This window comes from Ptychodera flava, chromosome 22, assembly GCF_041260155.1.
Source record: "Ptychodera flava strain L36383 chromosome 22, AS_Pfla_20210202, whole genome shotgun sequence".
NCBI lineage: Eukaryota > Metazoa > Hemichordata > Enteropneusta > Ptychoderidae > Ptychodera > Ptychodera flava.
In genome coordinates, this window is record NC_091949.1 from 19087345 (window position 1) to 19109466 (window position 22122).

Sequence of the window (22122 nt, forward strand, 5' to 3'; positions counted from 1 at the left end):
TGACAGACAATATTTGGGCACATGCCAAAATGATGTGATCAAACCTACCTATTGTACACATTCACAGGTGTTATCATAGCTTGCAACAACCTTATGAGGGCGCTGTTTCAATCAGTGGGAAGCTTAATCCACCTCCCACTGAGTTTTATTTTTCTGCTTACAAGCTTCATTTTGGGAAAGTTCTCTTTTCACTACATTATCATACTCTACAATTACAACATCTAGGTCCCATTCTGGAAACTTTGTGGGAAAAACAAACAATAAACCCAATCTGTATCTGCTTTATATTAAAAGGGAGCCCTGTAAGAAAATTTACACAATACAGTGAGTACTTTTGTATATCTAATTTAATATATTGCTACCGGAGTTCATTTTTGGATTGTTTCATTATTCTTATTGTTCCTCTTTTGAATTTGCATGAGTCATAGTAGGGTGATGATACTGAAATCCATTGAGCTGTGTAACTAAAGTGAGGTGCAAGTCAAAATAAAAGGTTACTTGACTACTAGGGGACAAAGTACTTTTGTCAATAGAGGGCCTCCTCATGACCATGCAGAGGTTCAAGCGAGTATTGAATCTTGGCTGTGTAGACTGGCCCAACACAGTTCTGTTCCTACCGTTATCTTACATGTATCTCTGATATCAGCTGATCTTCTTCTTAGTGGAAATGAATGCTGCATTTTGACAGTGTCTTCATTTGAAACAGCCCTCAATCACTCTTTACACAGTCCAGTCAATGTGTACTCTTCTGCACATCATTTCAAAGACCTTTGTTCTTTGTTATGAACTTAAACATGTTCTCTATCACTTTCCCAAAGGCCACAACGAGCCAAAGTCTAATTTCTTGGGAATGGTTCTTACAGTTATATTAGCCGTTTTATTTTTTTTTCACCTCAATTCCCCCTCCTCCCAAATATTGATCAGCCATTTTCCTCTTGGAAGATTTAACATAATGTATCAAATTAAGAAAGTGGTGTTAATACAGAAATTGATTTTTTATTTTATTACTCATCCAATAGGCGAACCCAATTACAGGATGATGAGATACCCACAACCCACTATCAAATGCAATGAGGATCTAAGTGCCTTGCTCAGGGGCACAACACTGTGCTGCAGTCTCGAACTCACATTCTTCTTACAGATTCCCTCATTTTATTGGTTTGTTGTGAATGCAACTTTGTGTCCTACTACAGAATACCCCACACAATTTTACAATTTGGCAAATGCTGTGATATAATATTGTTTTAGTCTACATTCAGGGTCTTTGCACAGTCCCGTACTTCAGGTAAATTTTACCATGGTTCCTGTTTGTATATAAATATCACCATACTAGATGATGACAGAAATGATAGTGAAGTGCTAAATCATTTACTTATCTTCTGGAACATGAAGCAAAAACAATGAAATTTTGTGGGGACCCATATCTACCCTGTGGAGAAAACTGACTTTTTGTCTTTTTTTGTGAAAATGACAGATTATCTCTTCTTGACACAACAAGCATAGAAGATGGGTGCATTTGGAATTCGAAAGATTATTAAATTGAAAATTATTTGTTGCTCTCATCAAACATTTGTAGGTTGACCCATCATTCTAAATTTTTGGATACAAAAAAGACTAAAGGTCCCTAACACACACTACTGGTATGAGTTTAAATTCAGAACTACTTTTCTGGGTGTTATCGGGTACTTCAAAAGTTCAATCCACGATGTAAAAGGTAATTTCTGACACAAAAAACCACATGACATAGAAATGGATAAAAGATCTATTGCTCAATTTCCTTTTATTAAATTTATTTCAAATATTAACTCTCATGAGTCTAAAATACTGAAACAGAATGAAACTGGTTGACAGAACTCAAAATATGATAATACAATGTCAAATACTCATGCCTGTTTCAGACTTGTTTCTATCAAAGTACTTTCTATAATTTATCTAATTTAACCTGTTCACCCACAATTCTCTGTAAACAGGTCCACAATCACCATTTATAACAATGGGTTTGGACCAAACCATGGTGGTGAAAGGGTTAAGGCTAAATTAGACCTATGTTCAGTGAAAAGATTCAATCTTCACTCTAATGGTGAAATATTCTGGCGTGGGCAAATTCACAATCCCAAGCTCATGGACAATATTATTTTGCTTCTGCTAGCCTATCACACCATTGAGTTATTTAACTAGTATCTACAGTGTGAGCATAATGGTGGAGGCTGGGCTAGTGATCTGTTCTGGCATAGACCCTTTTTCTAGGGTCTATACACAAGTATGTGAGCTTGAAAATGATTTGTTCAGCCTTTGCATGTGCAGTTTTCTCATCATCTTCGAAAAACACAGGGTTGGGAATTTACATAACAGCATATAATTTGTTGTGAAATATATTCTTTTGTATTGTTGTTGATACACGAATGAATTGCTTGAAAAAACAGAAGGGTGACCCACCCCTCAAAGGTCCCCTTGTGGAGAACCCTAATATGCACTTGGTGAGCTCAATGAAAATTACATACTGTGGATTGTCTGACTATGAATTCAGGAGTCTCACAACCTATTTTGTGTGGTTTTACTCCTTTATAATAAATATAATACCCACAATCCAGCAAATCTGGACAAAATTTTCCACAGTGTAACACTCAACGCTGGTTCCCTGTAGCTACTAGCATCCATCGAAATACAGAATGTCTACACAGGTGACACCTATAGCAAGGAAATTTCTGGTACCCTGTGTGGCAAAATTGCCACTAAACCAAGACACAGGCATCAAGCTGATTTGAGTTTTCACAGCTTGAGCTGTCCTTCATTAAATGTACAGTCTCATGTACATACCCTGTTTGCAGTAAGGCCAACTGAGCCAAGTGTCATAGGTAGAATTGCCCACAGAGGCTAGGTTTCAATAGAATATACTCTTTGAGTCTGTCTGGTAACGGTAAACTATTTGCCAACTTTCCGCAGTTCTTTTGAAGACACTTCCTCACTATACACCGACACAGATGTTGAAGTGTCCTAGGGTTCCGCGCCAGATATGTAAGATTTGCATAGAATGATGAATTTCTTAGCTGGACTTCGGCAGGTATGATATGAATGATTGGCAGTAACGGACGGAGAACAGCGTCTATGTAGTCATAGGCACTGATTAAAACTGTGAAGTTATTGACGTTATCGGGACATATGGCCATTACAACTTGAAAGATGTTCTGACGCAAGCAGATTTGTTTGATGTTTGCTCCATGATTTAGCAGCGCTTGAAGACATAAAGGCGGGTTGCTTGTACTGTTGTCCATGGGCCGCATCACCTTGGCGACAGAAAATAACGGCGACTGATGATATATGTCAAGAGTATTTGGGTTGGCGCTGTGCCTGAGTAGCAGTTTTACAGCTTGTACGTGGACTTGCTTCGTCGCTAGCTGCAACGCTGTGTTGCGAAATTTATCGGGCAAACAAGCATCAGCCCCATTCTTCAGTAGCAGCTGCACCATGGGAAAATCCAGAGGGTAGGACGTCGCGAGAAGTAACGGCGATTCATTCTCATGAGCTGTTCTGTTCACGTCTGCTCCCGACTGCAGCAGAAGCTTGACAACATCTGGTTTGCTGTACTGCACTGCAATGTGCAGCGGCACGTACCCTTCCGAGTCCGGGAGATTTACAATGGCACCGTTCGACAACAAAAGCTCAACGCACATCACACTGTTCGATGGACTCCGGCAAGCGATGTGGAGGGCGCTATTGTGATTCTGACATGGTAACAAGTTCACTGAGGCACCGTTCTGTGTGAGAACTCGCAGACATTCCACATATCCACAGAAGGCTGCTACCAAAACAGGAGTTGTCTTTCCACAGGCACATTCATAGTCCACCTGTGGTGATACACTTGGGTGTTCCATGATAATGTTTGTTGGCTGACCACTTGCAATGGCTTGAGAGAGTCCATTGCCATCTCCATTCAAAAGGCAATCATAAAATTCATCATAAAACATTCCCTTCCCCTTCATTCTTGACAAAATTTCTAAATAGAAAACAAGAAAAAAGATTAAATTGTTGCATAACAGGACTGGTCTCATTGAGACTGGCATTAGAAGCAAAAAGGTCACTGTAAACACAGTCCCTACATGGAGGGCCTGTGCCATAAAAAAAGGAAAGGTGACGCGCTGGTCCTTACATGTAACAGTGAAAGTCGCATCTACCATTTTTTTCCAAGAAAGCAACTGACAAATTGGTTGACTTGCAGTCATATTGGATTGTGTCATGAAACAATATAATAAGCTTATCTTTGTAGCATTGCTATTTTTTTAGTCAGCTTTCTCTTTCTCACTTCCATGTCAGTGAATTTCTTGATTGAATCCTGTAAAGAGTTATCACATACTTTAGTGCAAGTTCCCTTTATTACTTGTTTGATTGTATCGTTACCAATACTTTGGTTCGACTAATTCTTCAGAAAGTTAGAAGCAAAAGGGCTGAATCAGTGTTCTCCACAGCTTAAAAACAAGAGAGGTGACCAATTCACATAACAATGCATAATTGCATATTCTTTTGTTGTGAAAATGTATTCTTTTGTGCAGTTATTAACATATGAATAGATTGCTCCAAAAACAGAGGGGTGGCCCACCCCTAAAAATCCCCTTGTGGAGTACCCTGTCAGTGATTGCACAATGATAAATATTTACTGTAACAGAAAACCGAACCAAGAGCACGTTTCAGAAGCTGAATATACAACCATTATGACCTTTGATCTCTGAAAACACAAACTGGAAGTTTTCAATTACCAAAAAATATGCTTATTAGTAACAGCACATCCCATCGGATACCTGTTTTTAAGTCCTAATATTTACAACAGGATTGGCAAGAGGAGAAAGGTACAGAAGAGTTCTGAAATTTAAGTTTTTCAAAAAAAATTAACATAGCTACTTATGAACTAAAAATCGGTAATATCAAAATTGCTGATAAAAACAATAAATACAATGAAAAATGAATGAATAGTATCATTGTGTCTTCTGTATAAAAATTTTCAAAACATTCCGGCAGCGTTTATTGAAACAACACAAAATACATGGCCAACACTCCCCCATATTTGATGAAACAATTGAAGTAAACTTGCCATGGCTACCCTAACGCATACCGTCTCTATGCCACACTATTTGTCAGCAACTTTACTTTCAAAATATTGTTGTGGGGGAAAAACGAATGCATATTTCGTTGAATTTATGTGGCCCCCATTTCCGTACATGCATCAGTTTGTACCATATAACGTGACTGTGTGAACATAACTATTTATTTTAAGGATTCCAATAAGTCAGTGTATTTCTATAAAGCATGACTTGATATGAATAGAGGATATGTGCGATCATGAACATAACAATTTACCTATTCCTTGAAAATATCCTAGAAATCTTAAACATTGCCTTTGTAGACCTTTTGTGCAACTTTTAATTCTCGTACAGTATTTGGATACAACTGAACTGGAAATGGGGTCCTACTAAGTACTGCCTGTTACTGCCAATCGACTGCCCGTCTGGAAATTAACCTTCCAATTACTGTAATCAGTCAATATCTCAATGCCAAAAGCCACTATTATTTACAAAAACCTACAAAATAATTGTCCCAGGCCCAAAAATGCTGATTTTCAAACAAGTAGCAAGAGATTGTATGACCGTATTTGATGTCCAAACACTGCCCAGCGGGAAATTAGCTCTCCAATTATATATCAATGACAAGCTCTGAGACAAGAGTCAGGTATTGGCAAGTAAAACAGGCTCTTATTTTGTACAGTAGTGCTCTTTGGTATTGAGATATCATCTGAAAACAGTAATTGGAAGGTAACGTCCTGATGTATGGGTAGTCCATGGGCAGTAATTAGTAGGATTTCTAGTCTGTTTGACCTCTAACTAATTGGACCCCCAATCAATCAAACCCTATAATCAGTGCAAGCAATGTGATCCGCTTTAACCTATTTCACTCATCGAAAAAGTGTAGTTCATCATCTAGTTTATTTCACATACAATTTGTAGTGCCTATACTATAGGCTTAAAGGCTACACCTGCCACTTATAGTCTCCTTCAGCAGGCCAGCATGATGTTTTAAGTGCATTTTTTTCTGAACGTGTGGTGTTGTGATTCTCGAGCAACTACGTATCTCTAGCATTAACAGGTTGAATTAAGATGCCTAAAAAACACGTTGTTTAGGGACATCTCAACTTAACAAATAGAAACTTCATAATGCAATTACGTGAAAAGGAATTAATGGTCATGACCATTGCCGGTAATTCATTTTCGCAATGGTTTCGTTTATTGTGTCTGAAACTGGGGTTGTATATATATGCGTGGTCACCCATTATCATATAGCCCTACTGGTCTGTGTGTTCCCGGCGTTATACGGCCTCCACCACAGCCCTGCAACGGTCCATGGAGATATCTGGGGACTCTGCAGTCCGGATCCGGACCGCAACGAAAAAACGGTCTTTTTGGCCAACTTTCTAATATATCGGGGCAAAATCCTTTCCCTTCCTACCTTTACCTCCTAACCGACCCTAGAAAAGATGCGATTAACTTCTCCTAATGTCCAAAACCGCTCGTTTTCTGAAACACAATGTACTCGATAAGTTGTTTACCCATGGAGATCGCCATTTTGAATCTCACTGCAGAGTCCCAAGTCATTTCTATGGACCGTTGCAGGGCTGTGGTGGAGGCCGTGTAAAAAATAACGCCGGGAACACACAGACCTGTATGCAGGGCTAATTATCATAGTACTTGTAGAGTTTAAGTATTTTTGGGCTGGGGCTGAACTGCCAATTCGGCAAATAAAAGCCGGTGGGCTACAATTATTGCAGCTACACTACTGGTAGCTGCAGTACAGTAGCTCGAGGTTTTGCCTGGGTATTTGGGTCGGACGGCAAAACCTCGAGCTACTGTACTACACCTACACTACTGGCATGGTAGTGTACGCTCTCTGCACAACGATAGTTTCCCTCCGACGGTAACTATAGAAGCAACTTATTGGATTAGGGGTAACGAACTATCCAAGAAATACTCATGTTGAACTTCTCAAGATAAAGTGACCAAAATCGAACTGCGGCAGCGTCAAGCAAGACGCGGTCTATGCTTGACCTTCAAACATGCAGTTGCAAACGAGTAAAAAGTCAGGTACATTGATCATCGGTATTGTCAACAAAGTCTGAGAACCCTAAACTTTTTTTCTGCGGTAGTCTGATTGCCAGTTAGCATAGAAAAGATTCGTCAGTTTTGAAAAGGAAACACACTCCTTACCGAAATGGTTCACGTGATGGATTATACCGCTAAATATTCTCTATTTCTTCGGCTGCGGCTCACAGATTGTAGGCAAGCGCCATTATTTTGCTGGCCGGAAGTTGTCTCGAGCAGATATTTCTGTATTATTTCTCTTGGGGGCGCACTTTGTACTGCTGCAGCTGCCTGGCTGCTGTGCTGCTGTACTCAGACTCTGAGGGAACCACAGCCCGGGACCACAGCCCAGGCGTTCTGTTGACTGGGTTGTAAAAGTGTAGTTTTGCTACGTTCCAACGTTCTGTTCCGTAGCCTTATCACGGAACAGAACGTCGGAACGTAGCATAAACAACACTTTTACAAACTACCTAGTCAACAGAACGCCGGTGGAGGGAACCCAGAGATCTGGTTGTTGATGTTGTTTGATGTTTGTATTGTTGTTTATATTTATTAGTCGTGATGTTGTTGTTGTTGGGGCTGGAAGAGAAAAAAAGTGGTGCATATATTTTTTACAGGACCCCTAACACCAGCAAACATTTTAGTGGCCCCCAATCACCGGCAACAAAGTTTTGTGGCCCCCCCCCCCCAAACAGTTGTACATAATCCTTATAACTTTTAATATATGCTTTAGTGAAAACAACATTCTTGCATTCTTGAAATAAATAATAAACAAATAAATATATGAATAATAAACAAACAAAATAACATATGTTCAAGCCTTACTACTTGTTACACGTACAGCTACTTTTCAGTATTGTGTTGTGCTATTTTAATCTCAAAGAATGATGAAATTACCAAATACCTTATAAACAATCTACAAGTTCATTCAGTGCTGTTATAGTTGTTATAGTTGAAGCATTGATTTAGACATGAATTATTTTTAATGATGACAGTGTTCACTGCACATCTCCAAGTTAGTCTAACAAGCTCAAGTCAATTTTCAATAATAATATTGCTCATTTTACACATAACAACTGCATTGTGAGGTTTAAGACTTGGTATTTCATCATGCTACAAGAAGTTTAACAAGGAACTCCAGCTTCAACAAGGAACAAAAATTATGAAAAATATTCTCTGTCTGTCATGGTGTAAAAAAATTTGGTGGCCCACCCCTTACCTTCCCTGGAATTTGCATGGCCCACCCCAAGAACACTCATTTTTTTTCGTGCCCCCCCCCCCTCTTCTGCCCCCCTGCCGTTAATTGTGCTCGGTCCCTAAACACAAGAATTAAAAGGTACAAAAAACAGTTTAATGCTAGGATGTTGAAGTGGTGTCTTATTATTTTTTTAAATCAAATGTTCTAAGCTCCTATACTGAGCGCAGGTAAAAAAATCTGAATTATATTTGGATTTGACCAGAGGATCGGACCAGTTTATTTCCTTTAGGGCCAATGACTTTTTAAAAGTTGTTGGCCCGCTTTGCAAGTAGAGATTTTGCATGAGTTTCGCACACTGATATGATAAGGATAAATATGATATGAGTAATTCAATACGTCTAGATATGAACGGATACGTCATCACCGTCTTTGCACTCTTATCATATTCTGATGATGTCACACGTTCTCTTGTCGTTTGGCAGTCGCTTCGTGATACAGCCACTTTTCATGTACACCCTTTCTGAGAGCGATTTTTACGCTCGCTTCGCCACAGACTTGATATTCAATATAATACAGACATTAATTCCTTTCATTATGTATTGTTGCTCTTGTTTTTCGATCGCCGTCTGATTTTGAGATATTTTAGGTAACAAACAGATATGAACTGAATATGCTCACGTGTTTTTAACAACAGGTTCATTAATAGTAGTACCCTTCACAGAACAATAAGATATATGTTATCACTATATGTAGCAGGTTTTTTTCAACTTCGCACAGTACTCTCAGAGTTTAATCACTAATTACAAAACTTTATTTAATATGCAAATGAGCTGTTAATTAACTTGACACTGCTCAATGCTTCATGGGACAACTAGATATCCATCAGATCAACATTTGTAGCACGTTTTATTTAATTTAGTGCTGTAATTTTAGAGTAATGTCACTAATTACAAAGTTCATTAAATATGCAAATAAACCCTAAATTAACTTGACACTGTTCAATGATTCATAGCACAATTAAGTATTTATCAAATCATTTCCGTAGCACGTTTCACAAAATTTGGTGCCGTAATTTCAGAGTTATATACCTAATTACAAAGTTTATTAAATATGCAAATGAACCCTTAATTAACTTTACACTACTAAATGCTTTACAACACAGTTAGATATCTGTCAGATCAGTATATGCAGCAGTTTTCATGACGTTTGATGCAGTTATTTCGGAGTTATATGACTAATTATAAAACTTCATGAAATATGCAAATGAGCTAATTATTAACTTGACACTGCTCAATGCTTCTCAGTACAATTGGATATTTATCAGATCAACATCTGTAGCAAGTTTCATCAAATTTAAAGCTGTAATTTTGGAGTAATATCACTAATTACAAAGTTCATTAAATATGCAAATGAACCCTTAATTAATTTCACATTACTAAATGCTTTACACTACAGTTAGATATCAGTCAGATCAGTATCTGCAGCAGATTTCATCACATTTGGTGAAGTTATATCGGAGTTATATGACTAATTACAAAACTTCATAAAATATGCAAATGAGCTATTTTTAACTTGACACTGCCAAATGCTTCTAAGTATAATTAGATATATATCAGATCAATATTTGTTGCAATTATCATCAAGTTTCGTGCAGGAATTTCAGAGTTATCTCACTAATAACAAAAGTTCATGAAATATGCAAATGAGAAGATAATTTACATGATACATCACAGTATCATCATAATGTTCTGAGACTGTCATCTGTGAAAAGTTTCATGAAATTTGGTGCAGTATTTCTTGATATATGTCTACACTGTCATTACCGTCTCCATAGGGAAACCATTGTACGGAAAAAAAACAATATTGCATAACTTCATTAATACGCAAGCTACACTATCCAAAATCTAATCAGTTCTTGCAAGTAGCATATGGTACCTGTGTACCAAATCTGACTTGAATCCGTTTAGGCGTTTTTGAGTTATCGTGTAAACAGACAGACAGACAGACACACACACACACTAACATCACACACACACACACACACACACACACGACAGACAGACAGACATCGCTATGACATTAGCCCACGTGTTTACACACGTGAACTAAAAAGGATACAAAGTTGCCCTGAACAAAGCAAAAGTACCTCCACCAAGGAAATCTTGTACGATTTGGAACGTTGACCTGCTTTGTGACCCCTTCTGCAGATAAGTTTGTATTATGCGAGCTCAAGACAGTACCCTTTAGCCACCATTCGGTAGAAAATATATATTAGATAAAAAGTTATGACCAGAAATATATATTTTTGCATCCCCTGCAAAGTTAAAGAAAAAATGTAGGGCTCGTGTTTGTAAATATTAGTAGTTTTCACTCATACCTTTCGTCCATATATTGACTGTAGCTGTGATATCGCAGCCAGGTATCACAGTGGTGCTAGTGGCGTCTATTGGATAAAGGGTCACCGCCACAGTACAATTTTTTTTCCAATACAAAAATAGGTAAATCTGTGTATTTATATATGCTTAATTATTCATTATACTGGGATGGTTATAAATGGATGTTGGTCTTTTGGCCAGAGGTCCATATATCTTTTCTTTCATTAATTTGACTTTTTTGTGTATACCGGTAATTTACTCTCTGTTCTATGCTGCATTTTGTTTATAACTATTGTATTATATACGTCAATGACGAAACTATGAATAATATTTTCCAATATAAAAATAGGGAAATCTGTGTATTTATGTATGCTTGATTGTTCATATTAATGTTCTTGATTATTCAGGATGGTCCTATTTAAATTTGTAAATCACATATGTCCCATGGACCTGCTAATGTATTACCCTGAATGGAAATGATTATTGGACCAGTTTATGTCATATACTAGGGTGGTTACAAATGGATGTGTGTGCAAGAAATTGGATTTTGGAATTTCACCGAAATGTTGATTCACTGTACATGGTAGTCTATGATGAAACTATGAATATTTTTTAAGGACAATTAAGGACAAAGTCTTCCAGACCACAGGCAATATATTGGCTGCGCAGCCGAAGTGGTTTGTAGATAGCGCCCTCTTGTGACAAACTTCTGCAAAACGTGTTTTGGTCAGAAGACCACACAAAACTTTGCTGACCTGCGGACACAAAGAACCCCTTGATTTTTTGGAAATATCCAACATACGCTTTTCCTTCAGACCTTTAATTTAAAGAATTATAGGGTTGATGTTATCGATTAACCTTATTTTGCCATAGGAATAAAATCAGTAAAGATGTAGACAGGGCTGAGTATTAAACTGGCATCATGTCATTTGCACCTGTTGTGATTCCAATATGTTTACTTTTCTTTGCGCATTTTTTTAATTTGTCATTTTCATCAAAAGCAAGCACAAGTATACTCCATCCCAACGATGCAGTTATAAAAATGGGCCAGTCTGTATATATTTACTCACGTTATCAATGTGAATCAATTAGTATGCATTTGGCGCCCGTGACCCATGACCTGCGTGTGTGACTGATAGAAAGTTCATGTTGAGGACTTGAAGTTTAGCGGAAAATCGATCAGATCAGGTGCTAACTTCTCGCCCTCGATCATAGCAGGGGTATGTTTATCCTAGACGGATCGCCACTGTATTTGGAGACCGCACTCTGTAATTCAATTCGAGGGGTCTACTTTGGCCTAGTTTCGTGATATTCAAGTCTGGCAGTGTAGTGTCTCTTGGAATACAGATCGGTAGTGTTTTCAGTGGACCAATCATCGCGTTGGAAAGCAACTTGGCCAGCTCGTCCGGGTTGGTTTCACTGCTTGAAAGTTTACCAGCACCACTGTGCCGGCAGACTCTATCCCTCGGCAGTGAATGCCTGCCGAGTTTCTTCTTTCCCGCAGCTTTGATCTCTCAGTTTGTGTTCAGTAGAGTTTCCTGAACAGGCCGGTTCAGCTGTCGCGACCTCCGGACCGTCTACTGCCAGAGAGCTTTGGGCTTTTCGGACCGTGGTGCTTTTGCAACGCCTTGGCCTGGAAGTCATCGCTCTCGACCGGGCTGCCTGATAGCTACCGACATGCGGAGGACAACGTCGATCTATCGCAAGCTGCCTGGCCGGTCACCGACCGAGGGTACGGAACATTGAACACTTTGGGGAACTATAGTCACTGTAATTTTCTGTACTTCGTGATTTAGAGTTTGAAGTAGCCTTTCTCAAGCCACAGACAGATCACGGAGCTCGGAGTTCATACTCGCTGACGTGACCGGAACCCCGCGAAGGCCGCGGACAGCCGTCGAAGTTGTATAGCTGGGAGCGTCAGTTTTGTTAACTTGGAATAATGGCTGTATGGAGTTTATACATTCTAACGGCGTTGTGTATTTCTCCCTCGTTGCAGTTAGTTAAAGGTAGGTTCTTTGACAGACTGTTACAGTTCGTTTGTCAAAGCTCAAGGTTTGTGCCCGTCGGATCCTTTTAGCACAACGTAACGAACTGTCAGCGGGCGTACCAAGCAGGCTTCGACAAACCCGCCATTCTGATCATGTCAAAATAATAGCTCAGGGTGCTTAAGATGGGATTCTAAAATTTTTCCCAGCTGTTGTAGAAAACGCTTTGTGCTATTTCGTTACCACGACACAGATTGACTTGTACGTTCATTTTAAATACTGATATATTTTTATTGCACGAGAAAACATTTGAAATGTGAAAACTTCCAAATACTATGACCATTGGATGAAAATAAGGTCAATTTTAAGCACAAGTTGCATTTAGTCAGAATTTGATGCTTTACTGGCAATTTTCTTGTCGACTTTCCTTTGCAAAGCATTGTACAAAATATTTGCAAGTTGAACTTTATCTACAGAGGAGGATATGTTTAATTATCTTTTATCACATGACAATACATTTAATAAACTGCCAATTTTAACGTGCCTTGATTGCAGAGCCTTGCAGGCTTGATATGCTGCAAAAGAATTTTAATTGTGATTGCACTGATAACATGGGCTACCGACAAATGACTTTTTGATATTCTTGAAAATAAGTGATGCAGTTATTTTGAAATTGGACGAAAAATTTTGAATGGGGATGTATAGCATGGTCTATCTTTGTCCATTAAGTTCAGTGCAACTAAATATTTCTTTAAAAAGTTAAAGGCAATATGGTCTTGAGACTTCAAGCCTAAGAGTTAGGTCAACTTCATTAAAGGTAGTATGTACCTCAAAATTGAAGACAAAACTTTTTTTCTTGAACTATTTGTAAGAAAACTTTAAATCATTTCCTATAGAAATTAAGCGATAAGAATTGAATTAGAGGTCACTTCAAAATTTGGTACTGGAGAAATAATTACCCAACATTTCCTAGCCTAGATTCTCTAGTTCGTCCGCTTGCCTCCGTACCTCCGACGTACGGAGGCAAGCGGACGAACTAGAATCTAGGCTAAACATTTCCCAACACTTGAAATTCAAAATGGCTGCCAATTCCCTGTGTAAAACTCTATTGAGAAAAAAAAATAGAATTTTCGATTTTTACAAAAATATGCTATTGCAAACTTTCTTTACTCCATGAACTTCAAAATGAGCCCCCACAAGTGGTAGAACAAAACAATATTATTAAAGTTTGAGAGTCTGAATATCTGTCCCCGAGGCGCATTCTACCTTTATTTGCACACAAAACTGATTTCTTATAGCCAGGATGTTTTACGGTAGGTGCAAAAGTACAGTACTCCACCTTGATAGGTTTGTTGTAGAATCCCAAACGATGAGACCCAGCTCCCCAATTCACAATCTGATCGATCTGTGGCAGTTATGTTGAAGTCGATGGTGTGGTAGGGAATGACATTCAGGAAACCTAACACTTCAAGACCATGAAAACTTTTTTTATCATTTGAGAAGCGCTCATTTCCTCAGAACTCATTTTTAAGTTGTGTTTTCTGCGACAAAGCATTGTACAACTTTAGGGCTTCAAAACATCAATAGAAAGGTGAGGGAGGCCATTTTTCCAACATGGTTTGAAGAATCTGAATAACATAAAAAGAAAAGTAAGCAGAAATAATGTAATGTTACAGATTTACAGCCTTTGCATGTTTGTACAGGGCCACAGTGTATGCAAACGCTTTCATTGCCTTCTTGAATGGGGGTACTTTTCCAAGCATTCCGTCATGCTTTATTTGACCTGTAGAGCCAAAGTTTTTGACTGGTTGAATTTGCTGACAAAATTTTTCATTTTTTGTTTGACAGGATTATGTGTCCATGAAGGTTTGCCGCACCTGGTAAGTCAAGGAGAGAAGTTCAGCATTCATTATTTTGGAGCCATTTTTTTTCGACACCGAGTCTAGACACTGATGTAAGAATGTCGTCAGTGGAAATTTGACACTCATAATGTTGATTCCTATGAAGCTGAAAATATCTAAAGGACTTCAGGATGGCAAACTGAGTGTCTGTGTTGAAAAAAAAATGGTTTGGAAGTTGCTGCAAAGTTTAATTGTAATTAGTTCTACATTCTCAGCACACCAATCAACTTAAACTCAACAGCATGGAGTTATCTAAGCATACTTGACTTTTTCTGTCTATCAACTGGCTGAAATTCCGCCTTACTGTTTGTTGCGCCCTCGACTGATGGTTATCTATTTGGCCCCAATTTTGTTGTGAAAAGGGATGAAACTGTCCACCGTGATATGGGTTTCAGGATACTGAAGCCATGTGCGAAGCTTAAGTATAAGAACTGCGAAGGTTATTCCGGTGTATGTACAACCTTGTGAGGTGAAAGTCTGAACAAGCCCAGCATGGTGGTGCCCGGGTGTAAATTAAGAAGTGTGCCCCTACTGAGAGCCATGACTTCGGAGGCTGTCAAATATGACAGGGGCCACCCTAGTACACAGGAATTCTGAGGGTTATGGGTAAATTTCAGGGCAGCATTGTTGAGCTGCACTTACACAACGACCCCATCCATTCGTGTAATCTGTTAGTGATAAAATTGGGAACACATCCAATACGTCTTGAGGCCGGTGAAGAGATTGTTTTCCTTGTAATATCAGATGTAAGGGTAGTTTTGAATGAGAAAGACTATTTCCATTTACCAGGTCACCGTCGCTACTTTCTACTCTGTGGGCAGGTTACTGTGACGGGAGTATCCTTCAGAAATGTCCGCCAATTATATTACCGTCAGGTTTATCAATAGAACTGTTAAAACCAAGTTTGAAGAATTTTATGAAATATTGTATCAGGAGTAAATGCATTTTGCTTGTGGTATTTGTGATTACACCACAACCACATATCAAAGAAACACAGAGACACATATACACAGACATAGACACTGCAGACACACGTGTGTGTATGTGTGTGTGTGTGCATATATATATATATATATATATATATATATATATATATATATATATATATATATATATATATATATACACACACACAGAGTAAAAAAATTCTCAGCAATTGTTGGTGGCAAATCTTTCTGATAAAGTGAAAAATCTTTGACTTGGGTGAATTCCTCTTTGATGTTGAAAAAGATTAGTTTTGACAACGTGAAGACTTGAAACCCAACGACTTAATAATTTAAGTATTTTCTATATCGCCCTCATAAAACTATACTGCTCAGATGTAAAAGCCGTCAAACATTTGTAAGCTGCTGATTTGATTCAGAAGTAGCCATGACTGCAGAACAGGGTTGTCCTCAGTGGTTAACTTAAGTGAAATTGCATCATGGGATTAGTTGCCATAGGGGAGCTAGTCTGTCCAAATATGGGCGTCCACAAGGTTAAGAAGCCAGTTTGCTCAACAAGTCATTATTCTTTATGACTACAAACTTACTGTGTGTGTGCGTGTGGATGCTGAGGATTTTTGTTGGGATGTCATTGATGATGAGGCATTTCAGGCCATAAATCTGGGAACACGGGCGCCCATTGGGAAAAAACTCTTGAGGTCATTGTGGAAATATAAACAAGGTCTCGGTATGACGTGACAAGGGAGATTTGTAGATGCCGAGTGTTCAAGAGTTGAACTGATTTGAAAGTAAAAGTACAGACGTAAATGGTAGCTACTTGTACCAGGAAAAACCGCTCCCATCAGAGGTTTCATGAGAGATATACCATCTATTGATGAAACTGATGAAGATTAAGAAATCTTGAAACACAAAAATGTTATGCTGGTACCTCAAAGAATAGCCTGACATCTGATTGACCCATAGCCTTCAAAAACAAAGTCCATTATTGAGGCTCCCAGTCTCATATATCAGAGACTTGTAAATTCTGTTTTCGTGCATTGTATATACTTGTTGCTTGCCAAATACAGATGGTGGACTGTGGTGGGATTGAATCTGATGGGCAATAATTTGAAGAAGGAATAGGAAAGCATATACTTGTGGTTCGTTGGCTTTTCTGGTCATATCTCCCTCACAAGTAGTATTGGCACGGCATGAAAACCAGCTGATATTTCATGGCATTCAGTAATGAGTATTGGTATTAAGTTGCTGCTTCTGTTACAAAGCTATGTCTGACAAATTTTATATTGATTTGATACCGTTATGTTACAGTCTATGAATTGTTTGCCACTGAGGACTACGCAGCATTTTCTGCGGAGGGGGACCATGGTCGGTATAACTGTATTCAAATATTTTCAGTGGGGACGAATACATTGATAATTCTGGAATTCTGATGTTAATTTTCATATACTGTTAGTGTTTGAAAAGCATGCGGCTGGCAGCTGTCAATTTCTCCTTTATGTACTCTGCCTATAATACCAGTAGATATAGTAAAACTGTATGACTTCTCTTAAATAATGGTTGATTTGGGGGTAGACAGTGAAGAGGGGTTACCAGTTGTGTTATTCTGTCAAGTTTGTCAAAATTTGCCTAGTTTCAAGTTCATTTGCCCCTGGCCTTGACAGAACCACAAAGAACTAAGCTAAAATTGTTCCCATTGAAATTGAAACTACAGTGTGAAACAGCGAGAGTATTGTTCTCGTCAGAATGAGATCTTAAAGAGAAGTATGCCAATCTATTGAAATTTTTCCCCCTTTTCTTTCCCTAATGAAGAATCTCTTATTGTCTTTGCCAAAACAAAACTATCAGAGCAAACTAATGGGATATGTCTTTCTTGTTATCATTGGTCCTTCTCAGTCTTTTGTCTCTATTCATTGATTTTTCACGCCGTAGTTGATGTGAAGGGTTTGCTGTTTTAACAAGGGGGTTATAAGTGACCCAAACAGTTGGCTAGTCCCAGTTGCGACCAATGCCAAGGTCAAGATCAGAGAAGAACTTTCTTCTCCTGTCACTTTCCAGAAATGGCGTAACCATGCAAATTTTTGACCGGTCGTTAGATTATTCATGGCAGTCATCGCAGTGTATCAAAGTTCTTTACCTTGTTTTACAGATGTTTGATAAATTCCCATGACCTCTGTTTGAAGTATGTGTCATATCATGTGAAATTGGGAAAATGGTATCGTGCTTTTTGCAAATGTTTATATTGGGACTTATTCTCTTCGTTAGTCCTGATCTTTGATACATACCAGCAGATACATAGATGTCATCATAACACTACTTTTGGGAAGAATAAGCATTGACCAGTAGTAATAGATTTGGTAAAGAACGAAAATTTCATCATGTGCAACAAGTTATAACTGAAATAACCAAAGTTTTGCCACAATTAAAAAGAAATCTTCAAAGTTTGAGAAAAAAATGAAGGCCAATACTAAAGCTAGCAGATTTAGTTACACAATTGCCTCATCATAGATGTTTCAGGTGTAACTATGTAGGATAGTATGGATTTTTCTCCACAAAGACATTGAAATAAAAATTTAATCTTTTGAAAAGTAATACAGTCTAGGATGTCCTGCTCAATAGTATTGTTCCTCTTTTAGACTTTTAATGCATGTACCTAGAATGACTGTCGGCATATTTTTACATTGCATATGTGAAATTGTGTTAAGAAATAGACTGAAACACTGCTTCTAATTAGAGGGAGAATAAGACACATTGGTGAATTTAACCCATTCACCCTCAATGCCTTGTGAATAGAGCCACAATCACCATTGATAACAATGGATGTAGGGCAAACCACGGTGATGGAAGGGGTATAAAAATCATACCAATGACAAACTCAAGTTAGCTAATTGGCATTTTAAAGCCGTCGGATTATTTGCAGACATGTGTTGAGAGAAAAAACAGGAAAAAATTGCCAAGGTCATATCCTATGGTAGGTCAAATGAGGGTAATCAACTTGTGCCAGCAGATTGTGAGTACTTCCCTTCTGCATATCACCATTTCCTGAACATCACACAAGAATTACCTCCTCTTCCTCAAATGTTAGCATTCCTACCCTGTATTGACAATCTTCTGTATAATTCCATGATTTAAAAGTGACAATTTCACATCATAATGGTGCAGTTGTCCAATCACAAGAGATATAATGATGCCCTTATATGGATGCGATATAGACATCTTTGTGAACTTGACCCCAAAAACAGGAAACATCAAATGTTATCACAGTGGAAACTTAACTTTCATGGTCAGACTGTGTGGCCTCTGGACTTGATTGTGATGCCACACTGACTGTCTTGTCTTTTATCTTGGCAATTCGGCTCCTCCAATGATTGAGTTTACTGCCGTATAGCCGCTTCAATTCCGGCAGAATTTCTCAGTTAAAGGGCCAACATCATCAGATAAGTGTTGCATTCCTCTCAGTTGAACTGGTTCTGGACATGACACAATGACTGCACAAGGGGAGCCATTTGACAGTGGTTGAAAAAGGGGAAAAAAATCTAATCCCATTGTCATTCAAATAGAGACCTGTTCATGCGAAGCTAATGTGTATTTATTGATGTGGATTGTACTTGGATAGAATATTGTCTGAGTGACACTCTGTAAGTTCAAATCAGTCAGCTCAGCATCAGGGGCACTTGAGATTCTGTGCCACTGGGGAGAAATGGGGTTTGAGGGGGTGGGGGTGTTATTGCTGATGTATCGATATTCTCAGCTTCAGTCGAAGTTTGTGTCATAAATGTGGATTTTTTCGAGAAAGATGGTACAGTGTATGACGTGTACACAAGTATAGCAATTTTCAGGATATATATAAAACTATTTATACAGTGAAGGGAAAAGAGAGAAGCCTGGCTATTTGATTGTAACTTTGCTATTGGTCCTCCTGCCTTCTCATTAGCATAAAATTTAAATATTGGTAGATCCTCTCCACAGAAGTAATGCAAAAGTCAGACAACATCCATGTGTTTTGCTTTTGTGTGGAAATCAAGCAAAGTTATTTCACGAACCCAAGAAAGGAGTCTAGTTTTACTAATAAAGTTAATTGCTTTGTTCAGGTGTTTGAAATTACCTCATAAAAAACAATTGTGACTTTACATCGACTGGACATTGAATTCTGCCACAGGGGAAAAAAGGATTTAAAGTAGCATTCTGGCTGTAAATTGTAGACAGTCAATTAAGAGATGCTGAGTAACGGATTAACAGAGTTACTGCTGGAGGGGAGGGTGTATGACAGAGTGGAAATGAGGGAAAACATTGAGAGGAAAATTTGTAGCATTTTGAGAATGTTAAATTAATTGCTGTTTGCTCTGTGTGTTTTTAAATGCATTGTAGATTGCTTATTTTGTGTTGTGCTGTTAAATTATCGGCAGTAATCTAGAATTTTTTTCAGTACTATGTCGCCTGAAGGTTCAAAACATGCTTATGGCAAGATTACATCAGTCTGACGGAACCTCATATGGCGTGTGTCAGGTTTTAAGGTAGTATGCGCCTCGAAAGTGAAAGACTTAAACTTTTGCTCAAACTTTCCTAAAAGGAGTCTTTCAACCATTCTCTTTCAAAGCCGAGAATAAAAATCTGGGTCACCGTGAAAATTTTAATACTAGAGAAACAAATTAGGTACCCAAGATTTACTGATATTTGGAATTCAAAATGGCCGTATCCCTGTGTTAACTCTATGGAGGAAAAATAAAATCGATTTTCGAAAAACTAAGGCGGTGAAACTGTGAAAGTTTTCTTTCTCCAAGAGCTTCAAAATGAGCCCCAACAAGTGATAGATCAGAAAAGAATTGTAAAAGTTTGAGAGTCCGAATATCTGTCCCTGAGGCGTGATCTACCTTAAAAGCAGTTTTTGGCACAGAGATAACACACAACTGGCCCTTGTGTGTTGTGGACAAGTACATAACTTTAATACCATTTGTCCAACTGCACATTTGTTTATGACTAGCTCTGTTGTTTCAAAACTGGGTGGTGTGATGTGGGCACATTTGAACTTGATGAAAATTTTACTGGCAGGTGAGAAAAAAAAACAAATTTGCCAGATGCATCTTTTGTTATCAAACCAGCCAAACTGTTTCCACCAGAAGCAAGTCAGAAGTGGCTTGTAACAACGGTGATTAAAAACATAGCATAATGTACATATTGCAGTGAAGAGTATGCAAAAACCAACATTTGACATTATACATGTTTGTAAAGTGGCTGTTGATTGGAAGACAGATTTTCGATGTCTAAGATGCAGTACTATGAACAGTGTTTCTGTATGCATACATAATATGATGACGTATCCTATCTATATAGTATGTAAAGATAACAAGATGAAATGCGAAACAGACAACCTGTCAGTTGTGAAAACTGTTTTGTATCTGAAGATATGATAATGTTCGTTCAAATAGAGTGAAAGTTTAACATTTCCCATGGGAGTGGTCATCGTTGGTCAGACTATCCAAGTGTTTCTCACATTCGACTGTAAAATGGAAATTTTATGATGCACCATGTAGCTACTGGACCCCTTACATGAAACCTGTCAACAAATGCAAACTTTGCATGTCTATGGAGTAAAAACTATAGTGTAACATGTACATGTTAATGCCCATAAAAACATTCAACAGTCTGTCTTCGAGACTGACAAACAGTTGATGGACTTAAAAAGGGCTGTTGAAGAGAGTTGTGATATCGAGTCTTATGTGTTCAAGATAGCGTTGAAGTCTGGAAAGTGAGCTCTGTACAGATTTATTTTGCCCTTACTAACATTATCAGTGTATAAACCTTCAGTGTTAAGGTGAAGCATTTATCCTGAGGACAAAGTTTATTTTGACTCTCAAATTTTTATGATTTTTTGCTCCTTTTCTGCTTTTGCAGACTCATGTTGAAGCCTATTGATTCAGACTCATGTTGAAGCCTATTGATTCAGTTTCGTTTTCGTCATCTTGTTTTTGTAAAATCAAAACACACGATAAAGCAGCCATTTTGAATTTCATAGTTTGGTAAATTTGAGGTAGTTTGTTTCAATCATCTCAAACTTTGCCTGATTTTATTCTTGATTATATCAGAGAATGGTTTACCCATTTCACCACAATGGTTTGGCCCAAACCCACTGTTAACAGTGGTGATTGTAGACCTCTTTACCTCTGTAGGGTTAGCAGGTTATTTTGTCTGGAGGGATGTTTTTGTAAGAGTGTAAAATTTGCGGCTGACTCGCAGCGTGTTTGCAAGGTTATATCTGATTGGTCGATTGTCACTATTCACAGCAACTTAGGGAGTTTATTTGTATTATTTCATTATAACGGTACGATTCTGCCAACCAATTGGATAACAGCTTCGAAATCGCTGCGAGTCGGCCCAAAATTTGTTTTGAGGCTTATATTACCTCTTACAAGTGCAAGTAAGAGCAGAAATGGAAGTCACATATCATTTTATAGATTGAACATGTGTTTTGCTGAGAGCACAGCTCCCACAATGTTATGATTTCTCACTCATTGGTTACCATGACAACCAACCAACTTTTGCTGTATTTGATTGGCCATTTATAATGCATATAATTACATTCTTGATTGTTTTATTGGCCACT

At 38.2% G+C, this 22122-nt stretch overlaps 2 protein-coding genes across 2 annotated transcripts in view; one reads left to right on the forward strand and one right to left on the reverse strand.

Annotated features, from left to right (window-relative positions):
* Nucleotides 1–1750: 1750 nt before the first annotated feature.
* Nucleotides 1751–7380, reverse strand: LOC139122887 (ankyrin repeat and SOCS box protein 4-like). The gene is made up of 2 exons (XM_070688729.1): nucleotides 7248–7380; nucleotides 1751–3994 (listed from the first exon to the last, which is right to left on the reverse strand). Exon 2 carries the CDS (start codon nucleotides 3978–3980, stop codon nucleotides 2850–2852), a length of 1131 nt encoding a protein of 376 aa, XP_070544830.1. The 5' UTR covers nucleotides 3981–3994; nucleotides 7248–7380; the 3' UTR covers nucleotides 1751–2849.
* Nucleotides 7381–11823: 4443 nt separating this feature from the next.
* Nucleotides 11824–22122, forward strand: part of LOC139122888 (extracellular matrix organizing protein FRAS1-like) — a 120315-nt gene continuing 110016 nt past the window's right edge. Inside the window, exons 1-2 of the mRNA XM_070688730.1 lie at nucleotides 11824–12700; nucleotides 14528–14559. Of these exons, the coding sequence (XP_070544831.1) occupies nucleotides 12634–12700; nucleotides 14528–14559 (99 nt within the window). The 5' untranslated portion in view covers nucleotides 11824–12633. The remainder of the gene's footprint in view (nucleotides 12701–14527; nucleotides 14560–22122) is intronic.